Raw genomic sequence first — 18,589 nt, 5'->3', positions numbered from 1 at the left:
ACACGCCTTTAGTCCCAGCACTCAGGAGGCAGAAGCAGGAGGATCTTTGTGAGCTTGAGGCCAGCCTGGTCTAAAAATTGAGTTCCAGGACTAGCCAGAGCTACCCAGAGAAACCTTGTTTTGAAACAATAAAACAAAACAAAAAACAGAACAAACAAAAAACAAACAAGCAAAAAAAGTCCGGGTGCATTGCTACTTACCACTGTTGGTGTGAACTTCCCCAGAAGTTTTAAAAGCACCTATGACAGAGGAACCTGAAGGACTTTTGCCATGTGTAAGAAGCACAGACAAGTGCTACATCACCTCACACACAAAGACTTAAGAAAGCTGAACCCCTAAGAACAGAATGCGACTAGAGAAGGGGGCTAAATGGGGAAAAGGACACAGTGGATCCAAAGTACAAAGTTTCACTTGAACAAAAACAAACTTTACTGATCTACTGTACAGAACAATGGCCTTAAACATCAAATCCCTGGATATTTCAAAGTTACTATGAGTAGATTTTAAATATTTCCATCACAAAAGGTGTGTGAAGTTAATAGATGTATTAATTTGATGCACTCATTTTACATCACAAGCATATATCAAAATGTCACAGTAGACTATAATACAGTAATGTCAACTAAAATTAATTTAAAATTAAAATATCCATGTATCACTTCCAAAATTATGATTTATAAAAGAATCCATTTCTGTGCTTATAACAAGCAGTGAAGGGTAATACATGCTAATATATACAGGCATCAGAAGGTTTAGTGACTTACAAAGTCACTCAGGAAATCAATACTGACTGAAAGTTCAACTTTTATCAAGTCTCAGCCTTGAGCTAATCAAACCCCCTACATTTTTTGTCTATAAATTTTACTCTGTAGCAAATACAGAATCCAGGAGGGTCCTGCCACATGCTCTGAATTTACAAGCTACTTCTTAATGTGTCTAGCTTCAAGTTCCCAAAGAGCACACTTATCTTAATGATCAGCCTACAGATCGCCAGCCCATCTCTTAGACTTTCTGATACAATGGAACAGATCTAGGCTCAGGACTCTATGATTGAATTTCCTTAGTTAAATAGCGTGGTTTACACACCTGCAATCCCAGCATTCAGGAGGCCTAAGCTAAATATTCAGACTTTGTCTCATCAGCAACAACCCATCACATGCTGATCATTTTATTAGGTAGGGAAATACAGAGGCTGTCATCTGCCCCAAAGAGTTAAAAAAAAATCAAATCATATTTGAGGTCTTAAAGGCATAAGACGAGGACTAACGGTAGTCCCCGAAGGCCTCCGACCGATTCACCTTCCTCCTCATTCACAAGAGAACGATGTCTGTCACTTGTCTGGGGTGACTAATGAAAATAAAAATTCTAGAGTGCCGTCTGAAATGTACTCAGTTTGCGGAGTTCCTGAACTTATCTACTAACCAAGATCCCTGCAACCCTGATGCTGGAAACCTTAAAAGGAACAATGGCTCTGACAGTAGCTGGAACTTGCTTTGAATGCAGATCTGTCCCTGTCACACCTGCAAACACTGTGGCAGCTGACGTTACCGTCTGAGCTCCAGCCTCTCCCTCACAAGCGCAGGAGTCAGTATTGCCCTCAGGGTTGAGGTGAAGCCTGCTGATGTGATGGGTAGGGCTCGGTTCCGTTCCCTAATCCAGACCGACTCCCCTCCAGTTGGTGGCCCAGGAGCGGACCATAGGCAGTCCTCACACGCTCCGCAAGCCCGGTGCTGGGTGGGCTGAACCAACCTGGCTGAGCTTGAGGAAAGTTCCTGGAGCTCTGAAACAGCTCAGCTATCCGGACGCAGGGGAACCTTCAGAGTGAGGCACCAACTCCTGAAACGCCCAACCACAGGCCCCGGTGTCTTGCACTTCCTCTTACGTCACACACGGCCACCGTTTCCGGTGTGAATCCCGGAGTCCGGGTCACCCCACGTCCCTGATGCCAAGAGTACCGGGTCGGATGGGAAGAGAACAGGATCAGTACTGTGGATAGAGGTAGGGGCTAAAGCGGCCCTGATGAGGTGGAGGTTGGAGTGAAGATAAGTCTCCTAGACCTAAATTCCCCAGAACATTAGCTCCCCGAAACTAATGCTGGCATCTTTGGTCTTTTGGGAAAACGGCAACCGCAGTACCCCGGAACTTGGTGGATGGACCGGGGAGTTGAAGACTCTGATCAGTATGTTCAGCCATAGAATTTGCTCTTGAAAATCATGAAGAGCCTAGGATGCGCCTTGTTCCCACTGTAGCCTGCTCATCTTTCGTTCATAGCATTTAAGGCAGGGCATAGGATCATGTCTTATTTGTCTGGCCTCCCCAGTGCTAAGTAAATTTTACTTGAGTCAACATTATTTTATCCTAGTGCCACCATTTAGGGCAAGTGCTCCAATTCCTTTTTAAATGATCATAGCTCCTGTTAGTGGGATTAAATGAGATCACAATTTCTGGAACACTATATAAGTTTAATAACTCAAGATAGCTCAAAGTGTCTCCTCCCACATCCGACTACTTTGAGAAGCATCTTGAAAGAGATACAGGTAAGACCATGTATCTCACAATGGGACATTACTAATTGTAGCACTGAATCAAATATTTTCTCCAAGTTATTCTTTAAAATTTACCCAAGCATGATCATTGTGGAAATATTTCTAATAAGCCTGATACTGTAAGAGTAGCAATAAAGGCCTTAAAACAAAACAAACAAACAAACAACAACAAAAACCCTTCTAATTAAGAAAATAGCTCTGTCCTGGGAAGAAGACCTTCCATTGCTGTTGGTTTGGGCCAATCACCTGGCCAAAGGATTACCCCTAGGAAGGGAGGCTTACCTGAAGCAACACTAAAGAGATAAGTAGGCATTAATGAGATACTGTACTTTCCTTCTCTGAATTCCCACCCTCTATCACAGTCTCTTATGGAACATGACCATTTTGGTTCTGTTTTCTGAATGTTTTCAGAAACAAACAACAAAACTTTCCCTTTTCTTGCTATGGATGCTCTCAGCATGCTTCCCCTAGCACTTCAGGCTTCCCTCCAACATTCTGTTTCTTTACTTTTTCTCTAATGCTTCCCTCCCTGCCATGTGGCTGCTTCTTCACACTGTATCTGACCTCCCCACCCACGGAAACAGCATGGCTTCCCCCTCCCACTTCTCCATTCTCTTCCTCTGGGCATCTGCTGAGATTTTTCAGCTCATCTACCCTCAGATGCTTCAGGATGTTTTTCTTTTAAACTAATAACATTGTTCTCAAATTCATATTTGAGCCCATTCTTAAATTCCTTTCTTAATGAGACTAAGAACACCAAAAGGCAACCCCAATTCCCTGGCATTGATAATAAAATGCTCAGCTGTAGTAAGTTCAATGTTCCCGACCAACGTACTGATATGGCTGCCACTTCCAAGTACAATTTCCACTCCATCATCTTTTTTTTTTTTGTTGTTATACTTTGTGACATTGAGAAATGATTTATCCCAGAACTGAAGAGACAGCTGGATTGTAACTTTTACTTTTTTTTTCCTCCATCACCTAGTCATCTTTTGATGTCTGCTTATGGCTCAGGAACATTTGATACATATCCTAAAGGGTGTTATTTCTTTCTTTTTGACGATTATAGTTTGGAAAAGCAATAGAGATGCCTGGAATGAGTGTTCCTAAAAGTAGTGACTAACACCTTGTTGGCATCCAATAGAACATAAAAAAAAAAAACAAAAAAACAAAAAAAAAAAAAACAGTTCTTGACTGGTTGGCATCTGAAGTCACAGCACTTTCTTTTCGTTCTATATATTTTTATTATTTAAAACTACTTTAAATTTGAAATGTAAATATATTATGATCATATTTCCCATCCCCTGTCCTTCCAGACCCTTCCCTCATCCCTACCCACATAGCTTTAAGTTCTTTCTCAAAACACAAAAACCCAATACAACAAAACAAAAATAAAGCAACACCAACAAAACAAAAAATACAAAAACCCCAAACCACCCAACTGTAATCATTTTTTCCAACAATGGTGTATGCACATACATACTTGTGTGCATAGGGCTTCCCTTCTTTAACTTTGCTAGTTTGAAATTATTATTTATTACTATTATTTTTGAGTTTTTTGAGACAGGATTTCTCTGTAGCTTTGTAGATTCAGCTGGCCTTGATAGAGATCTGCCATCCGAATGCTGGAATTAAAGGTGTGTGCCACCACTGCCTGGAGTCTGAAATTATTTCCTGTGTTTTCTTGGGTGTAATTAACCTCTCTAGGTTGGAGTTTCCCTTCTAGCACCTTCTGTAGGAGTGGATTTGTAGATATTGCTTAAATTTGTTTTATTACCATGCGATGTCTTATTTTCTCTTCCTATGGTGATTGAAAGTTTTGGTGACTATAGTGGTCTGGACTGGCATCTGTGGACTCTTAGAGTCTGCAGCATATTTGCCTAGGTCCTTCTGGCTTTTATAGTCTCCATTGAAGAGTCAGGTATAATTCTAATAGGTCTGCCTTTATATGTTACTTGTTTTTTCCCTTGCAATTTTTAATATTCTTTTTGTTGTTGCTCTTCATATTTAGTGTTTTGATTATTATGTACTGCCACCTGGCCATCTTGGATTTTTTATGTTACCGAAGTGAAATGCAAGAAAAAGCTCTCTTCTCTCATCTGTGGCAATTGATCCCAATTACAGAGGGATATTTGAGTAGCTGCTATATAATGTAGGCAATAACTGTGTCCAGAACCAAAGGCATTGCTTCAGTTGCCCCTAGTTCTTCATGCCCACAGTAAGTGGTACAAGAAAACAACAGCACCAGCAACAGTGACAACATAGAATAATTAAAACTTGCATTTTTAGGAATGAGGATCTGGGTCACTCTGCTAATAAAAGAAACCAGGCCACCAAGGTTCTTGGCTAAAGGCAAGGGAAACGTGGGAAGGACAGCATAATAAGCTGTCATAAATGTAGACTCTGGTTTCATAGTCAATGGCAGGAATGAATGCTCCAGCCTAACCTCTGTTCTCTTTGCTTATTTTATGTGTGTGACTATCTGTGTATGATAACCTGTGTGTGTGAGGTATGTGTTCCTGGGGCTACTTCTGCAATTTAGGTTTTAGTTAACAGATTACGCAGCAGGATTATGATTGCACTAGGAAGTCATTACAGTAGACCAAGTTTTGGAATTTCATTTCATTCATGGAGAAATGATGAGAACTCCACCAGTTACATGCAAGATACCTAGGTCTTGCTAGGTGGAAGTGGAGATGTATTGTTCTACATAAATATGAATGTGTGTAGAGGGTGTAGATGTCAAGTGACCAAAGGGCTGGGCTGGGCCAGTTGCCAACCCTTTGTCTCTCAGACCTGTTCACTGTCCTGTGTGCACACTTCAGCAGGTCTCCCTGCTGCCTGGCCCAGGGTTGAGCTTCATTAGTAGAGGGACCCGCTTGTTAAGGTTCGAATGTGAAATATTCCAACCAACCAGAGATTTGTGTGTTTGAAAACCCAATCCCCAGTTGGAGGCACTGTTTGGGAAGTTATGAATCAGTTGGCAAGTGATGCCTAGCTGGGAGACATAAGGCCTTTGAAGGTTATTCCCACCTCCAAGTCTGGTCTAGCTCTCTACTCTTGGCTTTGGAGATGTGAGCAAGCCTCTATACATGTTCCCATCACTACAAAATGGGGACTTCAGTGGTCACACCCTACTTGCAGTGATGGACTGAAACCCTGTGAACCAGAAATAAACTTCTCTCTCAAGTAATTTTCATTTCTCTGTCAGGTGTCCTGTCTCAAAGGGAGAAAACTAGCTAATATAGGACCCTCCTCCCTGGTTCCCGAGTGCGCCTCTTTCCTTGAATAGTGTGTTCCCCCAAATTCACATTCACTCAAACTGAGTGTGACCTTACCTTGCAGAAGTGAGGGGTTTAAGTTGAGGGCCTAAGTAATCAGGTTAGGTCCTACCCCACCAACTGATGTTCTTCTAAGAAGAGACAGAAGAGCAGAGAGACACAAGAGAGAAGGCCACATGTCTTAGGGTTACCACTACTGTGACAATGCATGATGATCAAAAACATCTTGAAGAAAGTGTTTATTTTTATTACACTTCCACATCACAGTCTGTCATCAAAGGAAATCAGGGCAGGAATTCAAGGCAGGAATCCAGAGGCAGGAGCTGATGCAGAGGCTGTGGTAGAATGCTGCTTACTGACTTGTTCCTCATGGCTTGCTCAGCCTGCTTCCTTGTATACCCCAGGACCACCTGCCCAGGTATGGCACCAACCACACTGGGTGGGACTATCTCATATTAATCACTAATTAAGACAATATTCCCACATACTTACCTATAGGCTAACCTGTGGAAGCATTTTCTCAACTTAGATTTTCTATTCTCAAATGACTCAAGCCTGTGCCAAATTGACATAAAAACTTACCAGCACACCTAAGTACCACTATGCATTTCCAAGGCTCAACTTCAGCAAACTTCTCTACCATCCAGCAATGCCTGGCCACACTATTCCCAGTGAGTTTAATTGACTAGTTTATTTGTTAATTAATGAAAGAAAATGGGGCATGAGAGGTCAGCTGCTAAGAATTATTGCTCTTGCAGAGGCCCTTGGTGTGGTTCCCAGCAACCACATCAAACTGCACACAACAGCCTGTAACTTCAGTTCCAGAGGATCTGCAGATCCCGGCACACATGTGTACATGTAGCCATGCACAGATACACATAAATAAAGACAATAAATATCTTTGAAAGAGGAGAGGTAGGTGGATCTCTATAAGTTCAGGGCCAGCCAGGTCTACATAGTTATTTCCAGCCAGGGTAAGTTGGGAGTGTGTGTGGGGGGGGGAGAGAAGGGTGATAGAAGAGTGGGGAGGGGAGAAGGAGGTGGGGTAGGAGAACATGAGGGATCAAGAAGGTTAAGTTAGGCAAAGGACAGAGAAGAAGAGCAAGAAGAGAGATACCTTAATAGAGAGAGCCATTATGGGGTTAATGAGAAACCTGGCAGAAACCTGGCACTAGGAAAATTCTCAGGAATCCACAAGATGACCCCAACTAAGAATCTAAGCAACAGTGGAGAGGGTACCTTAACATCCCTTCCCCTATAATGAGATTGATGACTACCTTAAGTGACACCATAGAGCCTTCATCCAGTAGCTGATGGAAGCAGATGCAGAGATCCACAGCTAAGCACTGAGCCCAACTCCTGGTCCAATGGTAGAGGAGAAGCAATAACATGAGCAAAGTGGTCATGTTGGGGAAACCCATAGAAATAACTGACCTGAAAAAGAGGGAGCTTACTGACTTCAAAGTGACAGCCGGGGAACCTGCATAAGACCGAACTAGGCCCCCTGAATATGGGTGACAGGGGGCTTGGGCAGTTTATGGGGCTGCTGACAATGGAACCAGTGCATGAACTGGCTTTTAGGAGCCCATTCACTATGGAGGAATACCTTGCTCAGCCTAGATACAGCAGGGAGGGGCTTGGTCCTGCCCCAAATGATGTGACAGACTTTGATGATTCCCCATGGGAGGCCTCGCCTTCTCTGAGGAGTGGATGGGGGGGGTGGGAAGAAGGGAGGGAGGAGTGAGAGGAGAAGAGGAAGAGGGAACTGGAATTGGTATGTAAAATAAGACTAAAAAAAAAACCCTTATTTTAAAAAATAATGGAAAAAGAAAGAAAAGGAAGACCTGCAGTTTGGAAACAGTATATATGATGTCCTGGGGGGGTGGAGGGAGGAAGGGAATGGATATAATTGGGATTTCATGTATGACATCCTTTTGCAAGTAACAAATTTTTAAAACTTCAGAAAAAAAAAAACCCTGCATATTCTAGCCCCATCACAATTTTGGTCAGTAATTATTGGGAGTGCCCAGCAATCTGCATTCACGACACCTCGTGTCAGTTTGCAAGCACTTGCCAAGCGCTCTATCCCTTCTGCTGCTTGGTTTCTGGAGACCAATCTGGGGTGACAAGGGAAAGGTGTGTGAACAAGTGGCAATTTGTTCTTATGCACCTGTGAGGTAAGTATACATGTGCCAAGGCCCAGAACCCTCAGTTTTCAGCTTCAAGGATATTATCAAACTCACTGGCCTGGAGCTCGCCAAGTAGACTGAGGGGAGAGCCTGACCAAGTGTCCAGAAATCCTCAAATCTCTGTCTCCCCAGAACAGGGCGACAGGTGTAAGCCACCATGGCTGGCACTTCTAGGGGGAGGAACTCAGGACCCTGGCTTGCAAGACAAGCACATTATAGACTAAACCATCCTCCCCAGGCTGGTCATTTTACATAAGCATGTGTGTGTATACAAATCATGAAGCTGGGTGATGGTGGTGCATGCCTTTAGCCTCAGCACTGGGGAGGCAGAGGCATTCAGATCTGAGTTTGAGGCCAGCCTGGTTTAGAGTGAGTTCCAGGATAGCTAGGACTGTTTCACAGTGAAACCCTATCTTGAAAAACAATAACAACAACGAATCATGAAAATATCAATACATGAGATTTTAAAAACCAAAATTCGGATTTTGGTTCACAATCACATGCAATCAGGAAAGGGCTGCTTGCAGTTACCATGTTCTTAAGTCCTTATGATGAAAGGGGATATCCAGGAACCAGAGAACTTTCAATTGGATTGTGCACCAAAAACAAACAAACAACAACCATAACAAAACAAAAAAAGATCAGGAAAGTTCAGGAGTGAACTAAGAGAATACTGGATACAACTTCCAAACTAGCAGAGACGTGAAACAAAAGTAGACTAAACATCTGTGATGAAGTCAGCCTGAAGATGGCTCAGCAGATAAGAGTGCTTGTTGCCAAGCTTGAGGATCTGAGTTCAATTTTGATGATAACACACATTAGAAGAGACTTAACTTTCACAAGTTGTCCTCTGACCTCCACACAAGCACTGTGGCTTACATGCACGTGTGTATATACGTACACACACACACACACACACACACACACACACACACACACACACACGCACGCACGCACAAAATAATGATAGGATTGTATTACAGGAATGACATTTCTAGGAAACAATCCCAGAAAACTTCCTGCTCCTCTGGCTCTTACAATCTTGCCACCTCCTCTTCTGCAATGATCTCAGAGCCTTAGGTGCAGACTCAGTTGTTTATTTGTCAGTTTTGTCCAGGCTCCACAACTCTATTTGGGTTGGTTATGGTTTTCTCTAATGGTATCCATTTGTTGCAAAGAGAAGTTTCCTTAATAAGGTATGAGAACTACACTTATCTGTGGGTATAAGGACAAATATTTAGAATGTAGTAGGGATTATGACAGTTTAGTAAAGTAGCATTTGTAGCTTCTCTTCCAAGATCCATGACTTCAACTAGCACAAAGTTTCCAGTACCAATAATAATTCCCCTCTGGTTGAGAAGGTCTTAAATCCAACAGAGCTGCTGGTTCCTTTGGAAGCTTGCATGAGATCATCAGTAACCATGAAAGCTAGTCCTTAAGAAGCAGGCTTTAAGGTTAGACCACATCAGATCCTCTAAGGTACGTGGTATCTTCAGCAGTAGGGACTTATCCTTCACCTCCAGGGATCAAGTGATGGCAATGTCAATAGCCTATGATGTTTTAGGAGTGTCATGGAAACCTGACCAAGAAATCAAAAGAGGGATTCTTATGCCTGGGTTGGGGTTTTTGTTGACTCCTGGGGAGAACGTTGTCAGTCTGAAAGGGGAAATTCCATTTAATCTATATATGGGAAGTATACAGACTTGCATGTATTATAGATACTTTAAGGTTTGGTTAATAGTATGATTTTTTTTTTGTTATTTTTTTTTTAGCCTCCCCTTTCTAGTTAGAAACCCCATATAATGTATTTTGATCATATCCCTTGTTATCCTCTATGCCTTTCCAGCACCACTGAACTCCTTCTTCCCAAGTCCCCTCCTAATTTCATGTCTTTGTGTGTGTCACTGAGTTTAATGAGGGGTGCCTGCATGAACACAGCTGGGGGCTATTTACTTGAGCAGAAATACAAACCCTCTTAAGTGCATTTGGAACATTTAAAAAATTGGCCATACCTGGACACAAAACAAGTTTCAAAAGGTTTCTAGTGGGTGGAAACAGATGGCAGACACTTGTATTGGTTTTCTAGGGCTACTGTAATAAGTGATCACAAAGCCAATCTTTAAAACAGAAATTTATCATTTTATAGTTCACTAGATAGAGCCAGAAGTCCCAAACCAGTATTACTATTCAGAAATCAAATTGGTGACGGGCCTTTTATCCTCCTGAATTACTGGGGAATAACTGTTCTGTGGCTGCCAGCAAGGTAAGGCTTGTAGCCTTGTCACTCTGATTGCTGCCTCCATGGCCTTGTTGTCCCCTCCCTCATCTGTAATCACCTGTGTCTATTCCTGCAGATACTCTTGTGATTTTACTTAGGAGCCATCCCATAATCTCCCTCAGCACCCTCCCACCACCTTCTCAATCTCGAGATTCTCATTTTTTGGTTTTCTATTCAAGACAGAATTTCTCTGGTAGTCCTCGCTGTCCTGGAACTAGCTCTGTAGACCAGGCTGACATTGAACTCACAGAAATTGACCTGCCTCTGCCTTCCCCAAGAGCTGAGATTAAAGGCATGTGCCACCACATCTGCAAAGACCCCTTTCTGTGTAAGGTCACTATTGTTCAGACAGTGTCTGCGGTGTTATTCAGAGACACGACAGCATGCTGGGTTCTTAGTACTTCAAAGGTATTAATGCTTGTAAGCCAGAAGAGGTGCTGTTTCCATTCCCCATGGGACAGGCTGAGGTAGGCATCAACACCCATCCTGAGCTTATCCATTTGCAGCTCTGACCTATTAAGAGAAGCCAGTTAGCTTCCTATTTTGAAATTCCAGATTTACAGGAAATTCACAACCAGAATAAACAATTTACAAATACTTTCATCTAGATTCTCCACATATTAACGCTGAGCTTTGTACTATCACTCCCTCGTGTGTTTTAGTGAGTTTTTGGAGACCTGGTTGCACATACCATGTTGCACTCTCCCTGAAAAATGTAACAGAACACTTAAAAAGGGGGTGGTTGTGGGATTTCTATCAAGTTACCAAAGTATAACTGTGCAAACTCAGGAAGCCCTAATTTACTGATCTTCACTTACTAAAGTGGTCTAGTGTTACACTAAAAGAGAATGGATATAGAACTGGATCCAACACATGACTATTAAATGCTGCACTCACTTGTCACATCTCTTTAAGTCTCATTTGAAATTTGAAACTTTGGACAAGTATAGGCTCACAGATTGTGACATCATCTCTGAATACGTCCAGGCTGGCCTTGAACTTGAGAGTCTCTTGCCTTAGCATCCCACTCGCAGATATTATAGGTGTGCAACCCCATGTCCAGCTAGGTGCAGAATTTTGTAGACTATTCCTTGATTTATAGCTTGTCCTGCAACTTCTTGACTAGACTCAGGTTATGCATTGCGGTTGGGCATTGTGTTGGCTAAACGTCTTTGTGCAGCACAACAAGATGCACACACAGAATATCGTCTTAATGGGGACTGGAGAGATGGCTTAGCAATTAAGAGCACTAGTTGCTCTTCCAGAGGACCTGGGTTCAATTCCTAGCACCCACATGGCAGCTCACAACTATCTACTACTCCAGTTCCATGGGATCTGATACCCTCTTCCAGCCTCTTTGGGCGCTAGATGCATACGTGGTACTGACATACACATAGGCAAAACAAAATATCCATACACATAAAGTAACAAAAAGTCAAAAATTGTCTTAATAACGGCAATATTTAAAGTGTGCTCCTGCCTCTTTTGAGAGACCTTGCAAAAATAAAAACTTGAAGTTGGCAGTGGTGTGTTGGGATAATATAGGGAGACTTGGAGAGCAGCAATAGGGGGCAGATATGATATCTCATTGGTTGTATGTGTGAAATTCTCAATACTCTTGCTATATAGTCCTGGATGCATCAAACAGCTGATGCTAGGGATTCAGTGCACTTGCCCAGAATACACGAGGCCGAGTTTAATCTCCAGTACCATCAAGAGCAAAATTATAAAAAATTAACTCAAAAGAGAAACAGGTGTGGTAGTCCACACCTATAATCCCAGCACTTTCGAAGCAGAGGCAGGAGGATTCTAAGATCAAGGCCACCCTCAGCTACAAAGTGAGTTTGAGGCCAGCATGTATGGGATACATGAGACCTACTTAGAATGTGCTTGTAAAGCCAGGAGAGGCACTATTTCCATTTCCCAGGGGGCAGGGCTGAGGTAGAGGCATCAACAGCCCTCCTATAAAGAATATAAAATTGACAACAGAAAGCTGAACGTTATGACTACAAAATATGCTTCACTGCTTGAATGACTTCAAGTATATGGTTTTAGTAAAACTTCTCAAGGCAGTTACTTGCAATTTGTTTTCTTGTCATTACTTTCATCCTTGAGTGTTAAACACAAGAGAACACCTGCCACTATGAAGCAGCTAATGCTGTAGGAGGATAGTTTTGAAGCTGCTAAGGGATTCCCAAGCTAGGATTACAGCTATAGGTTATAGGAATTCAGGGTTAGGGTTATAGGAAACAGATACCCTGCAGTGTATCATGTTTGTAGACCAATCCTTTTCTCTGCCTACAAGTGCAAAACTGCCACCTCTCAACCAAAACTACCAGACCAGCCAAAGTGGAAGTACACAGAAAATACCACCAGGTTACTAGTTCTATAGCAAACTGATGGGGGAAAGAGGGCAAAGATTTGTTTTTCATAAAGCTAAATGTCTCTCTCTTTCTCTTTCTGTGTGTGATGGGAGATGTCATTCTGTAAATATGTTTCTCTTATTGGTTAATGAATAAAGCCCTGTTGGCCCATAAGAAAGCAAGATAAGTGGGACAAGGAGGATTCGGGGAGAGGTAGGAGAAGATTCAACATGTAAAGACTTGAGGAAGAAGAACTTCGGACCCTCTCTCCGGTAAGATAAGACCACGTGGAAACACTTAGATTAATAGAAATGGGTTAATATTTAAGACAGAGCTAGCCAATAAGAAACTCTAGTAACAGGCCAACAGCTTTATATCTAATACAGGGTCTCTGTGTTATTTGGGGCTGGTGTAGCTCTGGGACCAGGCTGGTGGTTAAACTGCTCATTAACGTAAGTAAATGTGTGTGTGTGTTGAGGTGGGGGGGGGGGCATGCTTTCCTGGCTGGTGAAACTAACAGTTTGAAATATTTAAACACTTCGATCAACTAATTTTTAAAAATAGATTTGCTGGTCTTTCAAACTAGGAATGTTAGCCTACAAACACAATGACAGTCCATGCATATTTCTTAGTATTGAAACCTTCCTGGTGACATCCTGTGTAAACTTTGATACTTATAGTCAGCTTTAGCTTACTTTAGGCAGTGTAACTAGGGCTTAATTTCTATCATCAAAAATATACTTTCATTCAATAGCATGGTTGCATCATTTTTTATTATGAATTCTAATGGGACACCAACGTAGAACAATGCTATTTCCATGACCCATCCCTACCACAGAAGGAGTCTGTCATTACAGACGAGTAGTATGGATGCAACACATTCATATAGAAAGCTGGGTGTCCAAGCAGGCTGCTTTCCTGGGTCCAGTGGTACCACAGGATGTTGTTGGTCTTGATGTACATCTTGGCCCACTTGCCTTTACATTTCAATCCCACTATATAGCATTCAGTATTTACATACATTTGAACATAGAAGGGATAACATTTGTGGAGTTGTGTGTCAGAAAGAACTCTGTATTTCGATTCTCTTTATGTCATTAGCTACTTTTGAGAAGCATAGTTCCATATAAACACATGAGCTGGAACATACATTTAGAAAACCTTAATCTATGTAAAATGCATTGTGTCTATCCATAAAAAAATCAACTAAGCCCTGTTCCCTCTAATGTTAAACAACAAAAAAGTAGCTAGCCATTACACTTGATAGTAGGGTCCAGACAATATAGATGGTAATCACTGGCATTCTGGGCCAGATGGATTCAATGTTTACTTCTGTCATTCTGGGGATTTGTTCCTTTCTGTCAAAGTGTTCTCATACATTTGGCAAGAACACTTACATTAAACTTCAAATTACACCTGGTTATATCCAGAATATATTTTAGAAGCCATTAAAAGGAGTTAATTTTTCTATAATTATGCCAACATTCAGCCATGTTAGTAATTACTGAGAGAACAGTGGAGACTCTGGGGACAGGTAGGTGCCCTGGGTCAACATGTACAGGCCCAAGCATCAGGTGCCCTGGATGAACATGTACAGGTCCAAGAAACTGGTCAAGCGGTTCAACGACTCATCAACACTTAGTTCTTCTTAGTTTTCTTCAGATAGTGATTCCGCAAGGACTTGTTGAAACCCATAGTTATTTTAAAATAAATCCAACGAGGCAAGATTGAGTTTATTGAACCCTAGGAAAAGAAAGTGGGAAGATGAGGGCTCTATGATGGTGGATAAGGTAGTCATCAATCTCATTATCAGGGAAGGGCATTTATAGTAGCCTTTCCACTATTGTTCAAATTGTTAGTTGGGGTCAGAAAAAAGAGCAACTAAACTCAAGGGTAATAACAAAAGTACAATAAATAATAGAGAAAGCTGTTGAACATACTTAAAAATATATAACCTAAGATGTTAAATTTATATATGAGTAAACATATATACCAAAAGAAAAAAAAAAAAAAAAAAAAAAAAAAAGAAAATTGGGGATACATAAGCAGAGCTCACAACTGAGCTAAACTGAAGTCTATCTATTGGCCATCTTCCATTTCTCTACACTATTACTTATACAGATTTTAAAGTTCTTAAGTATACAGTTTGAAATAAAATATGTCTGTTTCAGGATTAAAGACATATACCTCCTTGTCTGCCAAAGTATACATCTTGATACTAAGAGACCATATAGAAAGAAATGTCCAAACTGAAAAATATGGTTAAGATTTAGAAATATACATACCATGAGAGCATGGACCACATATCCAGTGGTTCGGGACTGCAAACCCACTGTTTTAATTGCAGACTTCACAAATGTCTCTGGAGAGGGCTTATCCAAAGTTGGCCTCCGTATTTTTGCAAGTTTTGTAGCTACAAAGTATGGCAGGACACTCTAGAAAGGGTTCACACACATAACAATAAGAGAAAAAAAAAAAAAAAAAAGAAAGAAAAAAAAAAAAAAAAAAAAGAAAGAAAAAAAAAAAAGAAAGAAAGAAAAAACAACTGATTAGGAATGCTACCAACTCAGAACTGAGTGTGAAGCCTGACGGTTGGTGGTAGTAGAAGCATCCTCATGAAATCTAGAGTTTGTATCTTTAGAGAGAGGGAAAAAGACACACCGCTATCTAAAGCCAACTTCACAGAACATACAACAGCAAAATCATGAACTGTAACACAATGACCTTCGGGTAAAATACAACTTGAGACTGGGAAATATGAAAAATAAGCAGAAGCAACCATTTTTGTATCTTTACAAGGAAAAGCAGGGGGCAGAAATCTGGGAGCTGAAGGTCAGGATGGCCTTCCTGTCCTGGACAAGCAGGACTCTGCTTTGCAGTCAAGCAGCACGAGCTTTCTATCTGAGGGGAGCAGGGCTTTACTTCAGCACTCCTGGTGAATTAGCATGTTCTATCAGCTTTAGTCCTTCTCCAGGAACGTTTTGCGCCCCCAGCCTTACATTACCACTTCTCTTCCCTCATGTCCTAATGTCCTGCTCCTGAAGTTATACACACTGCTATTTTTAAGATAGGACCACATCTTTTTTGGCCCCTCTGCTTTGGGAAGAGATGGTATAATAAGAAAATAGCTTGGGTGACAACAGTCATATGACAGAATAGGTGTAGGGTTGCCAATGTAAACATGAGCTTTTCCAGGCATTTCATGAACGCCAAGTTCTCCACTGCATATGCACCCAGTGTTTTAAGTGTGACAGAACACAAGGGACCCCCATCATAATAAGTCTTGAAGCCATGATGAGAGAGGTTCCTTCTGTGATCCAAAAGACCTCAGGTGTACACAGTTGCTCAACAAACACTTGTTTCCCTCACAAGTGTGGAAGAAGGGATGAGGTGTGTTGGTACTGCTATATAAGAAAGGACCAGTTCAATATGTGGTTGAAATGAAAAATGTTCCTATTACAAATAAAGCTGAGGTCTTTCCACACTTTTGATTTCTTTCCTGCTGATAGTGGAAGGAACAGTCCCACATCTCTTTGGGGGTTTGCACATACATGTATTCTTTATAATCTTGTATCCTCACTCCCAAGTATAAATCAAAGGATATAGTTCACAGTCCTAACTGGTGTGATGCTCCATCTTTCTCACTCTTGCAGGCAGAGGCAAACCCACACTAAGTAACAGTCACTAGAGCACATCAACAGTAGGGTGATGGTGACTTTGATTATGTAATTGATTTCTGAGGATTCCTTTATTGAGATTATTAATACAAGTAAGTGTGGGTGTTATAGCTCTGGAGGCTGGACAAAGTATCCCAACTTGTTGGGAAGTAGGGCTAGACCTGGAGCTGGGGCGCGGTGGGGGATGGTCTCCCCACAGGATGTAGCAATCCTGCTCCTCTCCTAGAGAGCCATTACAGCTGAGATCTGCTTTGTTCCATGGGCTAGCAGAGCTATCTGTTCCTTCTGCTCTGCTCAGCTCCAGCCCAAGATGTTACTCCTTCTGTTTCACTCTGTTAAAGTGGAAGCCCAAGGAGAAATATAGCAAACTCCTCAGGCTCTGGCAAAAAGTTATATTTTCTGTTCAACTCTGAAGGGAAGATTAACTTCCTTTTTGTTGTTGTTGTTTTTTGTTTTGTTTTTCAACAGCCCCCTAAGGAAGCATCTCAGCAAAGGTTCTTCTGTCCTGGGCTAGCAAAAGAAGATCTTCACCAACACTCTTTTAAGAGATGTATTTGGGAAGGAGGAGTTTAGGAGAGTGGCTGCTTTTGCCAGGGTAGGAAAGGACAGCCAGCAACTGAATAGGCAGAGGGGCTTATATAGGGCTTCTTAGGAGTGGAGTTGTCCTAGGGAGAAGGAATTCTAGGAACCTAGGAATTGGTTGGTTTAGCTAATCAGGGGCAGAGTTGGCTCTGTGTTTCTTTCACTGACCCCTTTGTAGCCTTTTGGCTCTATTTTCACGTTAAGGCATATTTCTTTCACTGGCTCTGGTTCTAGGTAGGGCCAAAGTATGTTTCTTTGGTACTGGGTTCAGAGCTGAAGCGTTTCTTTCACTGGCTCTGGGTTCAGGGTCAGGTTGCTAGATTTCATTGGTTTAATGCTCAGTTGGTCATTAGCAGAGCTGGCTCTGGTTTCAGTGTTTCTTTCACTGGCTTTCTTCTTTCCTTCCTTCCTTCTTTCTTTTTCTTTTTTTAAAAATAGCTTTTTGGCTCTAGTTTTGGGGCCAGGGCATGTATCTTTCACTGGCTCTGGTTTCAGAGTCAGAGTGTGGTTCTTAGGTTCTGGGTTCATGACTAAGTGTTTATTTCACTAGCTTGGGTTTCAGATCCAGGTGTGTTTCTTGCACTCGCTCTGGTGTCAGGGCCAGGGTGGTTTTCTTTGGCTGGCCCTTTTTCCTACAAGTTGTACACATTTATCTCTTTTTTCAAAGAGCAAAATGTTCTGTCCATTTTGTGCCATCAGTATGAAGAGAGCCCAGGGAAGTCTTAGTTTGACAGGCAGTGAACTGTGGGGTCCAACTGTGGGGCTACCTGGAATAGCCTAGCAGCGGAGACCCTTTTGTAAACTCTGACAGCAGGTAACAACATGCATGTATACAGCTTTCCTCATCTTTTTGCCCCAGGCTCCTGGTTATAAGGAAGACTGAGAAGACCTTTCCAAAGAACAGTTTATAGGGGGTATTAAGAAGCCTTGAGCTCCAGAGATAAAGCCAGTCTGTAACTATGCCTTTTACCTGTGCATTATGCTTTCACCTTTCATTGTTTTTCTCTCTCACAAGATGTAAGTGGCATACATTGGACTATTTTGATAATTACAGAAGAATTCAGTTGCACTGCCTGACTGAACCACATGGTGGCACCACAAGATAACACATGGCTTTAGGGTTCAGCAAAGCCTGAGTTGGGGTTCTGATGGAGCTTCCAGTATGGGAGGGGGCAGGGAAAGACATGCGTACTTGGGAATTCCTGGTCAAGTTATATTTTCCCAACTAAGAAATGGAAATTCTAAGCTGGAAGGCTTGAGTACTTCCACCCTGGATATAAGGCAAGGTGGTCAATAGTGGCCTACTGAATTGTGAAGGGTTCAGAGAGGAACAGGCTAAGCCTTAAAGGAAAGAGGATTCAGCCCAGTAAAGATAAAGGAACATCAGGAGCAGAAAAAATCTGTGAAGAGCAGGGTATTTTCAGGGGGCTGCAAGGAGTTTGGTACAGTCCAGAAAATAAATCCGGGTAAGTTCTAGAACACAAGTTCAAAATAACAGTTGTATCCATCCCTATTCTCAGTGCTGAGAGCAGCATGTGGTACACAGCCAGGCAGTGGCCCTCTACTGAAGGCAGTATTTAATAGCACTTCACATGCAGAACATGGAATAGTACTGAGGCCCTTTCCACTGAGCCAGCATTTTAAATATTCTGAAGCCAAAGCAAGATCATCTG

The 18,589-nt window shown here is 41.9% G+C and overlaps 1 protein-coding gene across 1 annotated transcript in view; it reads right to left on the bottom strand.

Annotated features, from left to right (window-relative positions):
• Positions 1-13,411: 13,411 nt before the first annotated feature.
• Positions 13,412-18,589, bottom strand: part of Hsd17b12 (hydroxysteroid 17-beta dehydrogenase 12) — a 131,270-nt gene continuing 126,092 nt past the window's right edge. The window contains exons 10-11 of the mRNA XM_051184120.1: positions 14,943-15,092; positions 13,412-14,400 (exon numbers count right to left, since the gene is read on the bottom strand). Of these exons, the coding sequence (XP_051040077.1) occupies positions 14,296-14,400; positions 14,943-15,092 (255 nt within the window). The 3' untranslated portion in view covers positions 13,412-14,295. The remainder of the gene's footprint in view (positions 14,401-14,942; positions 15,093-18,589) is intronic.

The sequence above is a fragment of the Phodopus roborovskii genome, unplaced genomic scaffold (assembly GCF_943737965.1).
Source record: "Phodopus roborovskii unplaced genomic scaffold, PHOROB, whole genome shotgun sequence".
Taxonomy (NCBI): domain Eukaryota; kingdom Metazoa; phylum Chordata; class Mammalia; order Rodentia; family Cricetidae; genus Phodopus; species Phodopus roborovskii.
This window is presented reverse-complemented; position numbering and strand designations above follow the sequence as displayed.